The 17,163-nt window shown below is 45.0% G+C and overlaps 1 protein-coding gene across 31 annotated transcripts in view; it reads right to left on the bottom strand.

Annotated features, from left to right (window-relative positions):
- Ank3 (ankyrin 3) overlaps positions 1-17,163 on the bottom strand; it is a 606,272-nt gene that overhangs the window by 307,585 nt on the left and 281,524 nt on the right. For 5 of the 31 annotated variants that reach the window (XM_076916991.1, XM_076917014.1, XM_076917016.1 and 2 more), the window contains exon 1: positions 11,448-12,111. The exons of 10 other annotated variants lie outside the window; for them this stretch is intronic. In XM_076916991.1, the coding sequence (XP_076773106.1) occupies positions 11,448-11,561 (114 nt within the window). In that variant the 5' untranslated portion in view covers positions 11,562-12,111. Of the gene's footprint in view, positions 1-11,447; positions 12,118-17,163 lie in introns of those variants that run through there. 16 more of the 31 variants (XM_076916988.1, XM_076916995.1, XM_076916998.1 and 13 more) reach the window with 7 other exon arrangements.

Genomic DNA, 17,163 nt, shown 5'->3' with positions numbered 1-17,163 from the left:
TCTATTCCACATTATCTCCCTGAGTTCTTTATTTAAAAAAAAAAAAAAAAGTCATGGGTGTACGGTGATGAGACTATGTCCTGTCTGGGCAGAGGGACCCTTAGTTGAGATAATGTCTCTGTAAGATTGGCCTGTAGCCAAGTCTATGGGGTATTATCTTAATTACTGATTGATGTGGTAGGTGCCCAGCCCACTGTGAGGGATACCATTCCTGGGTAGGCGGTCCTAGATGACATAAGAAGGTAAGCCAGACAAGCATCGGGGAGCAAGCTCGCAAGCAGCACTCCTCCATGGCCTCAGCTTCAGTTCCTGCCTTGAGTTCCCACCCTGACTTCCCTCACTTATAGACAATGACCCAAGGGTTGTAAGAGGAAATCTTATCTTTCCCGAGTTGCTTCTGACCGCACAGCAACAGACACTTGACTGAAACAGAAGCCACAGAGCACAGTAGCTTAGAGATTTGGAAGAAGTGTTTATGCTGATGAAAATAGCCAATGGGTTATTACGAGTTCTGGAGATGGGTATCAGAACATCCATTCTCCCTTCCGTTCTCAATGAGTATAAAACTGCTACGTTACCTCTACCGTGGCCATTGTACAGGGGGTGAAAAACTGGTAATGACTTCTAGACGTGTACACGTGCATCACACATCTTGTAGACAGCAAAGCATCCCACAGTCCAAGGAGCTACCTTTTACCAAATAAATACTTCAACATTTCTGGCTCCATTTGCAAAATGAAGGTCACTTGTTCAGGGAATCACGTGCCTGTAAATACAGTTCTTAAAACAAAAATACTCATTCCACTTATTATTTCGGTATAGGGGATGTGCCACACATTTGTGTAGATCAAAGCAAAACTTGTGCGAGTCAGTTTTCTCTTCTTCTACCATGTGGGTCCCAAGGATTGAGCCCACATTGTCAGACTTAGAGGCCTGTGCCTTTATCTGCGGAGCCATCTTGCCAGTCCTGTTACATATGGTTCTTGAACAGTCTTGGATGTACATGTAGGTGATCATGCAGAAACCAAGAAACTAATTAATGGTGTTAATGAACGCAAAGTGTAGTTAACACAGGACTCTTTGGGAGCAGCTCTCAGAATGATGAGATAATTCCCCAAGGGTCGAGGGAGAGTGTCTGAAGAGCTAACCTGTAGCACTCAAATGCTATGTGGGGGTCAGTGATGTATTTGTACAATGTCATTCATCAGTCAGTCTGGTGAGTAATATCAGTAATACCAATTGCTTGGGAGCTGCAGAAGATCTCAAAGTATTCTTGAGTTTCCTTAGAGCTCCTCCCCCTTTCTCTTTGGCTATGGCTGCTCAACTCCATTTAAGACCACGTGACAGGAAGGGATGCTGGGAACCTTGCAAAGCAGCTCCCTCGATTCCAGGAAGCTGGCAAGATGAGCTGCTTCACTGTGTCTCTACTAAAATAGTAAATATCCCTGTTGATCAATATGGGAACTGACACCCAAAGAGGTGCCGTTCCAGGCCCCGTCACCAATCGATAGCAGCTACACTGTGAACTAACATCTAGCCTCAGTCACAGTGTGTGATACTCACTCCCCAGACCCATGCCTCTCTATCCCACCAGTTTACATGCCTTATTGATTTCCAGGTCCTCTTAAAATTAACTGTGTTTTACTACTTTCTTCAACTGTATGGCCTTCTGGTTTTATTCTGTGTGTGTGTGTTCCTGTGTGAGAGTATGAGTACATGTGTGCTATGGTGTGTGTGTGTACAGTGCGGAGGTCAGAGAACAACCATGGATATTGGTCCTCTCCTTTCACTTGGCTTAAGGCTTAAGTTAGTGTTTCTTCTTCACTGACTACATATGCTATTCTAGCTGACCCGAATTGCCGGAATCCTTGTCTCTTTCTCCCATTCCTCTGTGGGAATGCTAGGTGCATTCTGGGGATAGACACTCAGCTTTTCCTACATGTGAGGCAAGTACTTTGCCTACTGAACCATCCCCCTTGTCCTTCGTAGATTTCTTACAAAACTACATTTCACTGGGATAAAATACTATTTGGATGATTCAAGCCGCAGGGTCTGTAGAGACATCTCTGTGTGGATGACAAACGTGTAGATATTTCTTTCTTTCGTTCTTTCTTTCTTTCTTTTTTTTTTTTTTTTTTTTTTGTTTTTTTTTTTTTTTTTTTTTTGTTTTTCGAGACAGGGTTTCTCTGTATAGCCCTGGCTGTCCTGGAACTCACTCTGTAGACCAGGCTAGCCTCGAACTCAGAAATCCGCCTGCCTCTGCCTCCCAAGTGCTGGGATTAAAGGCGTGCGCCACCACCACCCGGCATATTTCTATGTTCAGAACCTAAAACACTCTAGACTAATTTCCTTCCTACTGCCCCCATGGCCTCTCTCTCTCCCTCCCTTCCCCATCTCATTATTTACTATGTGGTCCACACACGGAGAAAGTAGAGCTATATATGTGTCAAATGAGAATGGTGGGCTTTGGTCCACCCTAATTATTTAAAGATTATTAGTGACTGAGAAATAGTAGACTAGAAAAGGCACCCCCTACAGATAGTTCCCACCCTGGAGACTGATGACCAATCTGATTTTGTGGTACTTTGGTTCTCTGACAGCCCAACATCTTCCAAGAATCAGACAGAGCCCAGAATAAAACCCCGACTCTGTGCTGAAGATTCAAAGTGGGGTTCTACTGCTTTGCTCACTTTTAATTTATACAGATCAGAAGAATTCCAATTTGAGCAAAGCTACAAGGAGCTATTGGTTTTCAAAAGTTCTCTCTCTAGGCAAATGCTTATTTAGAATGAAATTAGGACAATATCATGATGTATATAGGCATTCCCCTTTAGGGTTGAATCTATACATCAACGTCTATAAATAAAAACTTGTCAGTGCCTAGAGTCCACTTAAACACTACTTTAAATGTATAACCGCATTATCTGAAGGGCAATTGTTTATACAGTTTTAAACCTTTGCATCTAAACATCAACAACTAATAAAAATTTCAACTCTGGAATCATTTAACTTTTAGTTTCTCAAAAAGGGAGGTTAGTTTCTCCATATTAGGTTCACCTTGGACACCCATTAGTAAAGACCCTAAGAAAACCTCACCAGAGGTCGCTATAGCCTTAAACAAGGGACTGGGAATGGTACAGACCCAGGGGCAGTCTGCAAAGATGTTGACCTCTGAATACATGGATCACACTGTGTGTTCTTACAGCACTGAGAAAATCGTGAAGACTATGAAGAATGCAAAAGGCCCCGAGCACACAGGAAAGCCACAAAAACACTTATTTCTTTGTTTGCTTTTAATTCTTTACCTATCTATGTAGAGATCATAGATCAAGGCAAGTGCTATATAAGCGGGAGGGGGAGGGTCCTAGAAGTCCCTCTTTTGTAATACCAGTACCAAGCCCAAGGCCTTACTATATAGCCCAGGCTACATCAGAATGCACCCCTCTGCCTCTTGAGTGCTGGTGTTAAAGGTGTGAGGCCACCACACTCCACTGATGGTTTTATTACATGAATCAATAGATGCAGGTAAAAATGTGATGGGGTCAAAACACACTTTACCTGCTGCTGAAATCTCCCTAAGGAAACTTATGACACGTGAACATTTTTCTGTGTTCAGAAAGCAACATACACAGATTATATAGATGCATCACTTTGCAAAAAAAAGGAAAATTAGCATACAAAGAAGAGATTACAGGTCCGAAGGGGAATGAAAAAAAAAATGATGGCTATCAACAGCTACGGTGGGACTTGGAGAGCTATGATAACACTGGCCTGGCAAGACACACTCATGGGTGCAATACTGCCATGAAGACCATCGGAGCAACCAACTACTTTCTGCTTGGACTTCAATTCCACTCCACAGGATGAAACCCATACCTAGCACCATTGTTGGGCCAAGAAATGTAGCTAAACAAGTTATAGGTCTTCGGGAGAACCTATTAGCATTATTCGAAAGTGGACAAAGTATCAAAATCACTCCCAGTGACTCATTGTTGTACGGGTGGATGACTGCATTGCTTAGCCTTCATCTGAGAAACCTCTTTTTTTTTTTTTAAGTAGATGGTGATTAACCCCAAAGACCCCAAGTTGACAAGGTGAGAGAATAAGAGATAGCAGATTGCTCAGCCGTAAGTTGATCATTTATGCTGCACTGTCTAAGACTCAGAGACCACTGCAAAAAAAAAAAAAAGGGGGGGGGGCGGGAGGGCAGAAAGGCTCTAAGAGTCAGAGGCAGTGAACGGGTACAGAACACAGCAGGGCAGCTACACATGGGAACTCACAGTGGTTGTTATGGGATTCTTAAGCTATGTGTAAGCTCTGGCCAGACCAAATCCCAGCAAGGAGCAGGAAGGTCCCACCCCTTGCCAAAGAGCTCCTGGCCATCTAGCTGCTGGAGCAGGGAGTGTCGGTATCATTAAGGGTGTGGTAGGTTGACCACACTCTGCTGGAAGGCCACACATCTATGAAGGGATGGGAAATAGAGACTGGACCTGACGGTTTGGGGGGAAAAAAAAAAAGAAGTCACAAAGTTGGGTGGACAGAGAGAACAAATAGAGGATGAGCTGGGGGAGGGGGTGAATATGCTCAAAACTCAAAGTTATCAAAGAACTAACAAAAAGTAACCATATATATATATATATATATATATATATATATATATATATATATGAAAAATAACCCTGGGCATCATGGTGCATGCCTTTAATCTCAGCACTTGGAAGGCAGAGGCAGGTAGATCTCTGAGTTTAAGGTTTACAAAATGAGTTCCAGGACAGCCAGGGCTACACAGAGAAACCCTATCTTGGGGGGCAGGGGGAGGCAAAAATAAAACAAGCAAACAAACGGTGATAGGAAAGGCCCTAAACCTCTGAGTTTAAATAACACATTCAGACATATTAATAAATGTATCACTCATATCTAATATGATTTTGCATCGGTCGCCATACTAGCTGATCCATATATAGCAAAAGAGTGCACGGTGTTCTGAATGAACAGATGAGAGAAAATTATGGAAGAAAAATAGTAGCATAGTATGGATGAGGTTGGGAAACCAGCCTGCTGGCTGACAAGTCGTAATGCAGATATCTTCTGTATCCCCAGGATAATGATGTGCCAGTCAAGGGCAAAGACTTGCAGGCTTCCTACCAGGACTTAAGCACCCTTTGGTGCTTTGCAAGATGTTCCTCAGGAGTTCTGGGAGTTAATTGGTATAACTCTTGAAGGTGCTGGATGCTAGTGATGTAGTTTATTTTTCTGTTCCTCTATTCGTTCTCAACAGCAGCAACAGCCAATGCTATGCAGTTCTTCCATAATACCAACCTGCTCTCTAGGCATTCACTGACTCTCCTTGTGGCCTGTGACTAACACACACACACACACACACACACACACACACACACACACACACACTCTACAATGACAGACAATTTGCAGATGAAGAGGTTGAGGCCCAGAGAGGACAAATAGCTCCTCTGAGGTCATACAGTTGAGTGATGATCCAACCTTACATAACCTTAGCCTCCATCCCGTGCTTGAAATCATTACACAGGGCTACCTTCCATCCATCCATTCAAGCCTCCATCTGCCAATTGACCCCATCCTCTGATGCAGCAAGACTCAGTTGGTTTATAGCCAATCAATATGACCTAGCCTCAAAGATCCTGGTCTCCTGGATGAACTAGCCATGAAGACACATATTACAGCTCAACACATCAAGTACAGTAACAGAGAGAATGAGTTCCCCCCCCCCCCAGAGACCTGGGATCTCTCTTCTTGATAAATATGGAAACAGGACAAGCTCCTGAGGGTCTGAGCAATCACATCCTGTAAAAGCCCGGTTGCAGGATGAATGTACAACCCAGCACCTTATGACATAAATACCCAGTTGGCTAGGTGTGAGGGAAACTGCAACATGTCAAGACGAATGAAACATCTCAGCAAGGGACACGCAGTTCATGTATTCTGAAGTCTGCTCTCAGCCCTTCGTTGCTTTGACCTTACACAAGAAGTTTACGTCCACCACAGACTAGTTACAACACATTAGGTAAGCCCTTTTATGAACAAATGGAGATAAAAATAATATCAGTGCCATGGAGAAGAGAGATAAAAACATTAATCCCTTAGAATCCCTCTGACATAGTGCAGGCACGCGCACACTCCTGAGATGCCATTAAGCTGGTGTATCTTTGAAGTCTTAGTGTTGGTCATTTTCATTTGCAGCGTTTGAAAATATTTTAAGGATTTAGAACTTGGGGTCTCAAATGGCTCACAAGCAATGAGGACTAGATGCTCCTCCCTAGAACCCTGATTCCATTCCTATCAACTATATGGTAGCTCTGAACTCTATGTAACTCCAGTTCCAGGGAGGCAGGGATCTGAGGCTCTCTTTTGGCCTCAGGCATGGTAAACAGACGTACAAGCACGTAAAACATTTACGTGCCTCAAAATTAACATTGAAAGGCAGAAGTTTCAAGTAAAGCCTTAAACTCAAGAGGACAAGAAAGAAAGACACGCCGCAAAGCTGAATTATTCTGAGATGCCGACGGAATTGAGCTTTCTGATATAAGCAATAAATTCTCATTTACAAAATGAGGCTATTTATAACTTTTAAAATTTCCCTCTTGTGTTTGCATGAATTCACGTGGGTGCATGTGTGTGCAGGTATGTTTGTCTAGAGGTCAGAGGTCAACCTCTCGTGTCATTCTTGAGGCGCCCTCAATCTTTTGTTCTTTTCAAAGTCTTTCTGTGGCCTGGCCTGGAATGCACCTTCAGCTAGGGTAGCTAACCAGCGAGTTACAGCCATCTCCTTGTCTCCACCGCTCTGGTCCCGGGATTACAGGTGCACGCTAGCATGCCCATCTTTTTAATGGGGGTGCTGGGGACCAAACTCTGGTCATCATGCTTTCTATAACAGGTACTTTACCAACTGAGCCGTCTCCCCCACAGTAGTGACAGAATGGAAGCCATCCAATAGCAGGTCAAGGAGCCTCCACCTACAAGGCAATGCAAAGAAAGCCCCACCTGGTGCATGGTACCCGGTCAGCAAATGGGCCCAGGAGCAAAGCCTTGCATCCAGGAAATGTAATTCTTCATTTCTCCCTTCGAGCCAGGAACTTGGCAGCTTCCCTAGAATCCGATTTCTTCTCACTTCCCACCTACCAGCCATTGCCAAGTTCTACTGCATCTTCCCTTAAATATCTTTCGCATGCCACACCCCCTCTCTGTTGGCAGATCCCCGCCCTCCCCCGGGTTGGGCTCCCAGCATCTCCTGCCTGGATCACCATCCCAGCTCCCTGACTGCTCTGCCGCTGCTGCTGTCTACAAAGCTGACAAGCAATGCATTGCTCCAGAACAGCCACCCTGCCACCTTGGAGCAGGAATCTGGCCAATCCCCGTAGGATGGTGCACACACAGGTCTGCTTCCTCCTGACTTTCTGCCTGATCCTCAGACTTCCATTCCCCCCAAATTCCTCATTCCTCCATTTCCCCCCAAAGCATTCCAAAATACTGTCTGCTTTCTGGGTAGCCTGGTGGTTTCTCCTGCAGTCACCATTTTGGTCATTGGGGTCCCATCATTCCTGTCTTGTCCTCCAAGGCTCAGATCCTTCTCTGAACATGTTCTTAGTCAACTGAGAAGGGGAGATCTCCGTAATGCTCTTGGGGATGCTTTTTCTGCCCTGAGGAAGTTGAGTTACATTGTTACAACTATTTTCTTTTTTTAACTTTGTATCTAAAATCCGCTGCCAAATCTGATAGGTACAACTTATCTCAAGCACAACGATTGGATGAATGAACAAACGTAAGACTGGAACAGTGGGGATATTATTCCTACTTCACTATTGATTATTCAAACTCAACATCTAGCAATCAGAAATGATAGTACTCACAACACTGAGTGTTGGTCACATGATTTCCAGTTCATGTCAGTACCCAGCACTGTTGTCAACTACGCTCAGAGACATAAAGAAACTCCATAGAATCTGAGGGTCGGAGTTTTCCTCAGACAGCCTTCCAGGTTTTTGTTTGTTTTGCTTTGGTTTGATTTTTGCTTTACCGGATATTGTAAATATAAACAAGCAGATAGTCATATGTCTATAGACAAGGGGCTATATGATTTAGATTTATTTTTCTTGATGGTTCCCAGGGCAGAAATGCACTAATAGCTCATTGGGGTCAGAGGAAGGTCAGAACATGTAGAGAGCACTGATACTGGCAGCAAGGGGCATGCAGAAACTGCACAGGCACTGCCAGAAGGGAGCTCATGGGGTCTGTGGCAGGTTGGGCCATCTACACACACACACACACACACACACACACACACACACACACACCTACACCTATGGGCTAGTGACATAGTTTCTCTCTGCCAGCTGCCAAGAACAGAGACCTGGCATCACCTAGGTAGGGCATTATGCCCGCTTTGGCTTGCCTTCATCTACTGAAAGCCCTAAGAAGCCCATTAGGGGAGAAGTGTGTGCAGGGACACTGAACTATGTCAGAAAGAGCCATGGGGAACTATGGGAAGCACTGTCTGTCTTTAAACCAATATCCAGTAAAGCTTTGATTGTAGCTACTTCAGACAGAATGAGGGGCCTGGATAGCGCTCAGCTGGAGAGCGGGCACTGAGCATGTGCAGGGACCTGGGGTCCATCTCCAATAGCACCCCCCTTCAACTCCCAGTAAAGGCTTGAAGCACTTCTTAGATGCATTTCTTTTTTAACCCACTTAAAACCACTTAAGTTACTCCAAATAAAGCATCTTTATTAAAATTCAACTAATTACAAATTCATTAGCATTTTAGTGTGCGTGTGCGTGTGTGTGTGTGTGTGTGTGTGTGTGTGTGTGTGTGTGTGTGTGGCAGTGCGTGCCCCTAGTTAATATTATCGAAAACAAAATAGATGGGCAGTTAACTGGGCTTCAAAGTGGAGGTCAGTCTGGCATTACGGTTCCTAAGGCATTCTGATTAGACTATAATATTTAATCTTATCTCATGATGTTTGCTGTTGTGTCATATGGTCAAGACAGGGTCATCTTGGGCTTGCTTAAACCCAAACTGCGGGATTGCCATGGACCAAAATCTTCCATTTCTAAGTCAGAGGATCTTTTATATAACAGCAGCTTAGATACTTCCTAAGCTTTTCTAGAAAAGGTTATCTGAGAGCGTTCACTATTACTTTTATGGAATTAGAAGATCCAAGGGGATAGTTCTGCACACAACCAACCAACTATTCCCATAAATACCCACAAAGCAATATTTACAGCCTTTCCCTTCTATTGGCACAGGGTCTGTCCTATAGAACAAAGTATCGCACCGGCCCTGATTAGGATTCTAGGAAAAGGCTCAGGAGAGGCTCAAAGCCAAGCAATTCAGAGAATGAAAGTTACATTTGGATACAAAGTGGATAGGGAGTTTGTCTTCAAAGTAATCAAACTGTAACTCTGTACACTAAGAGCCATCCATAAAAAAAAAAAAAAAAACAAAACTTCTGACCATGGGGGGGTCTATCTTCCACAGCATGTTGTTCTTCATGCGACACATCTGCGACACCGTGACAGCGTCATTCCTGAGCCACTTTCTGCAGCTCCTCTTTGAGTGTCCTGAGAACAGTGTATCTACATCAGCTTCCCTGTCCACAATGGTGATATTGACGTTGCGCTATGTGGCCCTCCCGTTGCTAAGAGATTTACATTGGGCAGATTGTCACACTTCTAGCAAAGCATTCTGGTCCACGAAGCTTTTGCTCCAGCTCAGTGAGTCCTGAAGCAACTCTACCTCACACTTCCCTGTGTGGCTTCTTAGTTAAACAAGGGTCCAGGTCAGCCATTGTGCTACATAGGTCCTGTCATCAACCTTCAGGATGACACTGAATCTTTATATACATATATATATATAGATAGATATAGATATATAGATATATAGATATATAGATATATAGATATAGATAGATATAGATAGATACACACACACACACACACACACATATCCCTGTACCTCGGTGTCATGGAAGGCCATTTAGCATCAGGGGCTGGAGGCAGAGCTATCTGGCAAGAGGCCATCCATATTGGCCTTCTCCTAGCCAAGCCTCATAGAATAAAGCAACACTGGAACCTAGCAAAACACGGACATCTCCTAACTCTGCTCTACCAGGTTTTGAAATAAGCCATCACAGAATTCCTTATCCCAAGTTTGTATGTTTATGAAAACAGATCCGAGGAGTTTATTTACACCAACACCCCAAGAGAAATTGTGCAAATGTAACATCTTGCCGCAAAATCACCTGCAGCCCTCCAAACTCTATCTCCTACTGGCTGTTCTGTCGCAAAAGGCAGAAGGCCTACTCCTAACCCTGAAGGAACCTGGAAAGATACCCCAGATAGCCCTCTCTCTCTTGAAGAGAGGTATATTAGATGCATGGAATTTGCATGTCATTTGCAAAGCAGACAGATCAAGGCACAGAACTATAGAAAAGCCTCCTTTCCCTTGGGGTATTCACACAAAGACACATCAAAATGCTTTATGACTGGCTTCCATATTCAGATCACTGGGTTTTGGTCAAATTTTATTAATTGCCATGCAGGGAAAGTCCTTTGGAACCTCACAGAGCAGCCAGTACTCAGGAGTCATCTTAAAGGGCAAAGCTATCAAATAGTAAGAAATCTTTAGCTGCAATGAAACACCACTGGCCCAGAATCGCTCTCCTGTGTCTCCCCCTCCCCTAGTCCTAGACATCAGAAGGGGGTCCACAGTGCCCCATCAGGGCTTTGATCAGTGATGAAGGCCATCAGTGATGAAGGCTACAGGGCTCTCTCCTCCACCCCCATGTCACAGGAATTCCTGCATTTAGGATCACTCTCGCCCAGCAGGTAAAACTCAAACCTCTGATTTCAGCTCTATTTAACCACCAAAAAAAAAAAAAAAAAAAGTTATTTCTAGTAGCTCATTTCTATTGTAGAACCCCAGCTGAAAAAAAAATGCCTCCTAGAGATAAGAGGCCCAAGGACAGCAAGAAGGCAGAACAGGAGCCAGCTTGAGGTCACAAAGCTGCCCAAGACGGGCACACATGTGACACACTTCCAACACAAAGCTCCGTTTTCCGCACAACGGACCTCTAAGAAGTACAAAGGCCGGCTCTCCCGGCAAACAAAAGTCACCTGCAGTAGATTTAACCTTGACCCAGCTGCAAAGAAAGTAACTTTAACTCCTTGGCAACACCCTTGTGTGTTGTACAAACGTGCTTCTGCAGAGCCCTGCAATCACACCCCCCAAGCCCCCAGAGAAAGGCACCCCTGGCCCAAGCCCAGCCTGTGACCATGCTTTCCCGATAGCCCCCCCATCTCTACTCCCAATTTACACTCTATGCTGCACGTGAAGAGAGCTCTCCCTGCTTGCCACAGATGTCGAAGGAGATTCATACACAAAGATGAGAGGCCATGGCACACATAGCTACCTTTTTCTTGCGATCCCGGGACCGTTTGCGGTGTTTCCTTTTTTTCTCAGTCTCTTCTTCCGCATTGATTTCTAAATCCCTGTTTTTCTTTAACTGGGAGGCAGCATGAGCCATAATGCATTGAAAAAGACCCTGTCAAGCACACAGAGCTTTCTCTGAAAAGGTGATCTCCTTGGGTACCTCTAATCAGGCATAGAGCAGCATAGCCCTCACAGGAGAGGAGCCTGAGCCGAAAGGCAGGGAAGCATCCAAGAGGCAGGAGAGGCAGAGATGCAGCTTTCAAAACCCACCACAGCAGGGGCTGGGTTTCATCCTACACCTTGCTGAGCCTTCCTCTCTCAAGGAGAGCGCAGCCATCCTGATGCAGAGACTGTAGTGGAGGCAGCTGGGACCCGAGGAGCTGTGTTATGGCCGCATCCTCTGCCACCAGCTGGAAGTGTCTAAGTGATTCCTCCAAAGGGGGAACGCTGCACTGTGAAGGGTGGCTCTTGTAAAGGGGAAAGATCCGGAGTCACCACACATGCGGCAGCCGAGAAGCCAGCACTAAGCCTGAAGAAACGACTTCAGAATTCTCCACAAAAAGAGAGGAGAGAGAGAGAGAGAGAGAGAGAGAGAGAGAGAGAGAGAGAGAGAGCTGCAATTTATCCATCAGCCTAGATCCGCACCGAGCGAAAATTAACCCTTCACAGAACGGAGCAGCTTGAGTTCAATTGCTGATGGTGGCGAAATATATAAAATAAGCCAGCCACGTTTTCCCAGGGAGATGCTGAGCGAATTTTCAGGCAAACAATGCATGCATTGCTGGTCTCAACAGGGCACCCATTATGCCCAGTTAGTCCTGATGCATTTTGTGGAGAGGACTACAGAAGGGTCTGTTGTCTTTTTAAAACAACATGCTCATGACAGCACACTATCCAGAAAGGCGTGAGCCCACTGATGTGAGGGACAGATGCCCAATTCAGAGGTTGCCCAGGACTCTCCTCTACTGCGGTGTGAGGGGCAGAGAGCAGGGCAGGGGGCTGTCATTAGTGTTTCCCGGTGGCTTTCATGCTAGGACTCACTGTAATCATGCTACTATTAGTAGGACCTCAGTCCTCGGTGTCTGCAGCCTCTGAATATTCATTGTGAGAAGTGAAGCGGCAGCATGGCTCAGAGATGCCGGTGTCTTCTGAGTGTGCACTGGAAGAGATCCCCTAAGTAGGGAATGAAACACACACACACACAGACATATACACACACTCACACTGACACACATAGACACACTCACACACACACACATATACACACACTTACACTGACACACACTGACACACACATACACACACTGATACACACATAGACACACATACACACACACTGACACACACATATACATACACACACTGACATGCATAGACACACTCACACACACATAAATATACACACACTTACACTGACACACACTCACACACACATACAAATATACACACTCACACACACTGACACACACATATACATATATACACACTCACACTGACACACACACTCACACGAGCGCTGACTTTGACAATTTTAGCAAGAAACACCTGAGATGCTAGACTGAGCCCAAAGCCTGTGGGCTCAACTTAAGACATCTCAATGACACCAAGAAAGAAAGGGGAATAGAAGGAGAGGCTCCATGGTGTGGTCTGAGCATAGTAGGCCCTAACTTGGGAGGTGGACACACAAGGCTTTGAGGAGGAAGGCTCTGAGCTGCACAATAGATGGGTCACTAAGCCCAGGGCATTGTGGGGTTTGGGTTGGGGTTCCACAGAGCTGTTTCTCGCCTGCTTTATGTCTAGAGCACTGAGTGGAACTCTTAGCGGCAGTATCTACAGACTGTTGTGCTATAGAGATCTAAGGTCCCCCTCTTCCACGGAGGGTCCTCTAGACATTGCCAGGCAGTGTTAAAGACCTGGAAGATGCAGGGCCCCACAACCTGCCATTCTTATTAGAAGTAGATGGCCCATGCCCCTGAGATCAAATGAGAAGCACCCTGGTCACACAGTAGACGAAGGCCTACTATGTATACTTTTTCACACAGGTTTGATTTCCACAGAAGTATCTTCACAAAGAAAGCATTTCAGGTATGGGGAAATGGCGTATCATAAAAACCTGCCTATGGTCTCCAGAACCCACGTTGGATGCAAAGTAGAAAGGCGGGATGGCTCACACTTGTAATCCAAGATGGGGAGGTAGAGACAGCAAACCCCGGGGGCACACTGCTAGCCAGCTCAGTGTACTTGGTCAGCTCCAGGCCAATGAGGGACACTGCCTTAAAAAAGGGAGGTGGTGGTACCTAAGAAATGATAGATGGGGTTGTCACGTGGCTCGATAGGCATAGACACACACACACACACACACACACACGTGTGTGTGGGTGCATGCATATTCACACATGTCCACATGCACACATACAAACACACATGTACATGCACACAGATACACATCACACACAGACACACACACACATGCACACACATACACACACACAGTTTCTATATTCTATATTGCCTATCAGACTATCTTATCTAACAAGAAGCAGACAAAGGCCATGATAGTACAGAGTTAAATCTAAATCAAATTCAAAAGCAGACAAGCCCTAATTGGCTTTAGGTTTTCCCACCAGGATCCTTCCCTCCACAAAACATAAGTGGGGCAGAGGAAAGGATAACGTGAGAATTTCTTGTGGCCTCTCTCTAAGTCCTATACTTTTGAGGAATACTCACACAGGTTCAGCCAGCTGAAGAGGGCAGCCAGCGACAAAACTGGCGACTCTCCCTCTGGCTTCAGGATCTGTTTTTTCCCCTGGATAGACACTAATGATGCCTTTAAAATGCAGTATATTAATATATACCCTTGATCAAGGTAACTTTTCCAAGAGAGGCTGGCAAAGCAATAATACACTAACATTGATCTCCACCAATAATAGAGAATGAGCTGGGGCAGGCCGCAAGTAGGCGGACCCTTTGCTTCTCCAAAATGACCAGAGGCTGAGGTTGTAGTGTGACTTTATGTTACAGTAATGAGAAAAACTCTATTGGCTGCTTCTCTATATTAATAAGTCAGGAATACATCAAAAATAAATTCTAAGATGCAGCCTAGTAGAGTTTTTTTTCTTAGAAGAAATGTGTGGTTTTATCCTCTGCTTATAGCTCTGAACCCAAACAGTGAGTCTACCAAGGAGGGCATCCCTGTGAATCCTACATTCTTAGTGTTTTTTCTAAAGAGTCTGTCTCTTCATTTCTTGACTAAAGCTTCATTGAATCATCTTGCTCCAATGGACATTAGACCAGACCATGGTCTGGTTGGCACAGACCACATACATCTGGAGGGTGTGGTGGGTCCCCAACAGTGTCAAGAATAGATGGCTGATATAGAACTACAAAGCAAGATGGCACATCCAGAACTCAGGTGGCCATTCACATCTGGAGTAGCCTTTCCAGTCCCACTCCTAACAGACAGGATCGTGGCCAGAGCAAAGAACGCCAAACTATTGAAAAGTGTAGTCTCCAGGGACTTTACTCAAGGGAGAGAAAATTGTTCTTAGTTTGTGAAAGTCTCGACTACAAGAATTCCTAATCCATGCCTTCAAAATGTAAGGCAAGAGTGATCTTTTAAACTTGGCTAGCCAGCGAGGGCTTTTTTGCAGTAACTCCAGTGGGAGAAGCACACATCACGGGTGTAAGGTTCCAGCTGCTTGGCTGAATTCAGAGAAGAGGCAGAGAGTGTCAACCTTCCGGCTCCTTCCACCTTCCTCTGGAAGTCGGATTTGATGTGTGGCCCCTAAAGCAAGCATGCTGCAACCAAGAGTCCTGGTCCTTCCCTGTGTGCAACCTGTTACCACAACCGATGTCAGCAAGAGACTCCTATTCAAAAGGTCATTCTCGATTGCTTACCAGAGCGAATGACTTTCATTCAGAATAAATCCTGTAGGCGCGGCATTAGACCATGAGACTACTTCTAAATAAAAGTAATAATTGCTTTCTGAATTGGTAAATGGAGTACGACTTATTCCTTAAATAATACTCAACGAGGACTCAACAATTGGGACTAAATGCACTGTTCAAAACGACTCAAATCAAGTTGTATCACGGCTGAGGATTGCTCCCTTTTCTTCCTTGTTATCTCAAGGCACACTTTGATTACCTCACTAGTTCATCCAGTTGATACTCGGCCCTCTCCTGGTTATCGTTCATTCCACGTTGTGTTTCTGCATCGTTGATCTAAGGTCCACAGACAGATGACGATGTGTATGTCATTTCCCATGTCATGGGAACAACATGACCATTTGGGTCACCGAAGTTAAAAGATCTGTGTGTTTTCCTTCCCTCGTTTTAAAATTATTTCCTTTGAGAATTTTGTACAATGTATTTTGCTCATGACTACATCTCTGACTCCTCCCAGATCTGCCCTTTAAAGAGATATTGCTCAGTGGAGGTATGGAAGCTGGATTGTATACTGACTCTATACACTTCTCTATACATTATATTACAGGATATACATTATACTATAGGGTAATGGAGACCAAATTCAAAACTAGCTGTAATACTGCTATGTTTTCCAGGCTTGACTTCAGGTTGACAATAGTGACATGTCTGCTTGGATGGCGCAAACAGTATTTCCTGTTCCATTCATGTCCCTGTTATGTAGAAGTAGTGCGGGCTCATCCTAACAGAGTTGAAATACTGTTCCTTCACCAAGAAAAATAGATCCGTTTTTATTTTCATCAAGTTTGCCATCATAAACAGAGACAATAAGAAAAGCCCCCAAGCAAGCTCTGAATGGTGTGGAGAAACAAGAAAACAATCAGTAAGGAGGCATCCTGGCAAATTCCAAACTCAGCCATGCTCACTCTTTATTTGCAGATGAAACACGCTGTGTGCTTTAAAAAGAGGCGAGGCTGGGCATCTCTGAAGGACTCCCCGACTGTGTTCCTCCTGGGGAGCGACACCTGTGGTCCACCAGCACTGGCCTTGGTACCATCTGTCTTAGTCCCAGCTCTATCCTCCATCCCTTGAGAAGACAGTTCATTCAACTCACTGGGCTGACCTCAACACTGCCGAGAGAGCCAGCTGTCCCATGCACGCCAGCTGCCTCAGTGACCTCACACAGGCAGATGGGGACAGATACACGGGGGATGGCTTCCCCCATCATCTTTCCATCATGGACACACAGGCCAGCGCGGGGATTGGGGGGGGCATCTTAAACAGTCACCAAAGCCACACCCCTGGTGTCTGCGCACTTGAAAGAGGCCACTGGTAGTACCAGGCAGAGCAATGAATGGTCAGCGGGTGAGAGGGGTGGTGAGCAAACAGAACCAATCTGACAGCCTTTCCTATCTCTGGGTTCCCACAGGAGGAGGTAGCCTACCAGAAGACTTCAAAGACATCCTCTCACTACTCCCGAATGCTGAATGCTCTCCGTTTAGGTGACAGAAGTCACTGGGTGTTTTAAATAAAAGAAGCTATCCAGGGATGGTCTATTTAAGCAGACATTTTAACCTGAACTCATCAGCTGCTGTCTGTACACGTAAGGTGGCTGTTGGGCCTGAAAGAGGCCAAGAGCAACTGGAGAAGCTAATTTTTAATTTACTTAAAAAGTTCAAGCTTACGACCTATACTCAGTTCAGGGACTTGGACACATCCAAGCATATTTTAGACAATTTGTACATGTCAGTCTAATCTTCTTAAGTTTC

Source organism: Arvicanthis niloticus, chromosome 20 (assembly GCF_011762505.2).
Source record: "Arvicanthis niloticus isolate mArvNil1 chromosome 20, mArvNil1.pat.X, whole genome shotgun sequence".
Taxonomy (NCBI): domain Eukaryota; kingdom Metazoa; phylum Chordata; class Mammalia; order Rodentia; family Muridae; genus Arvicanthis; species Arvicanthis niloticus.
Note: the sequence above shows the minus strand (reverse complement) of the source record. Positions and strands in the feature narration are given on the sequence as shown.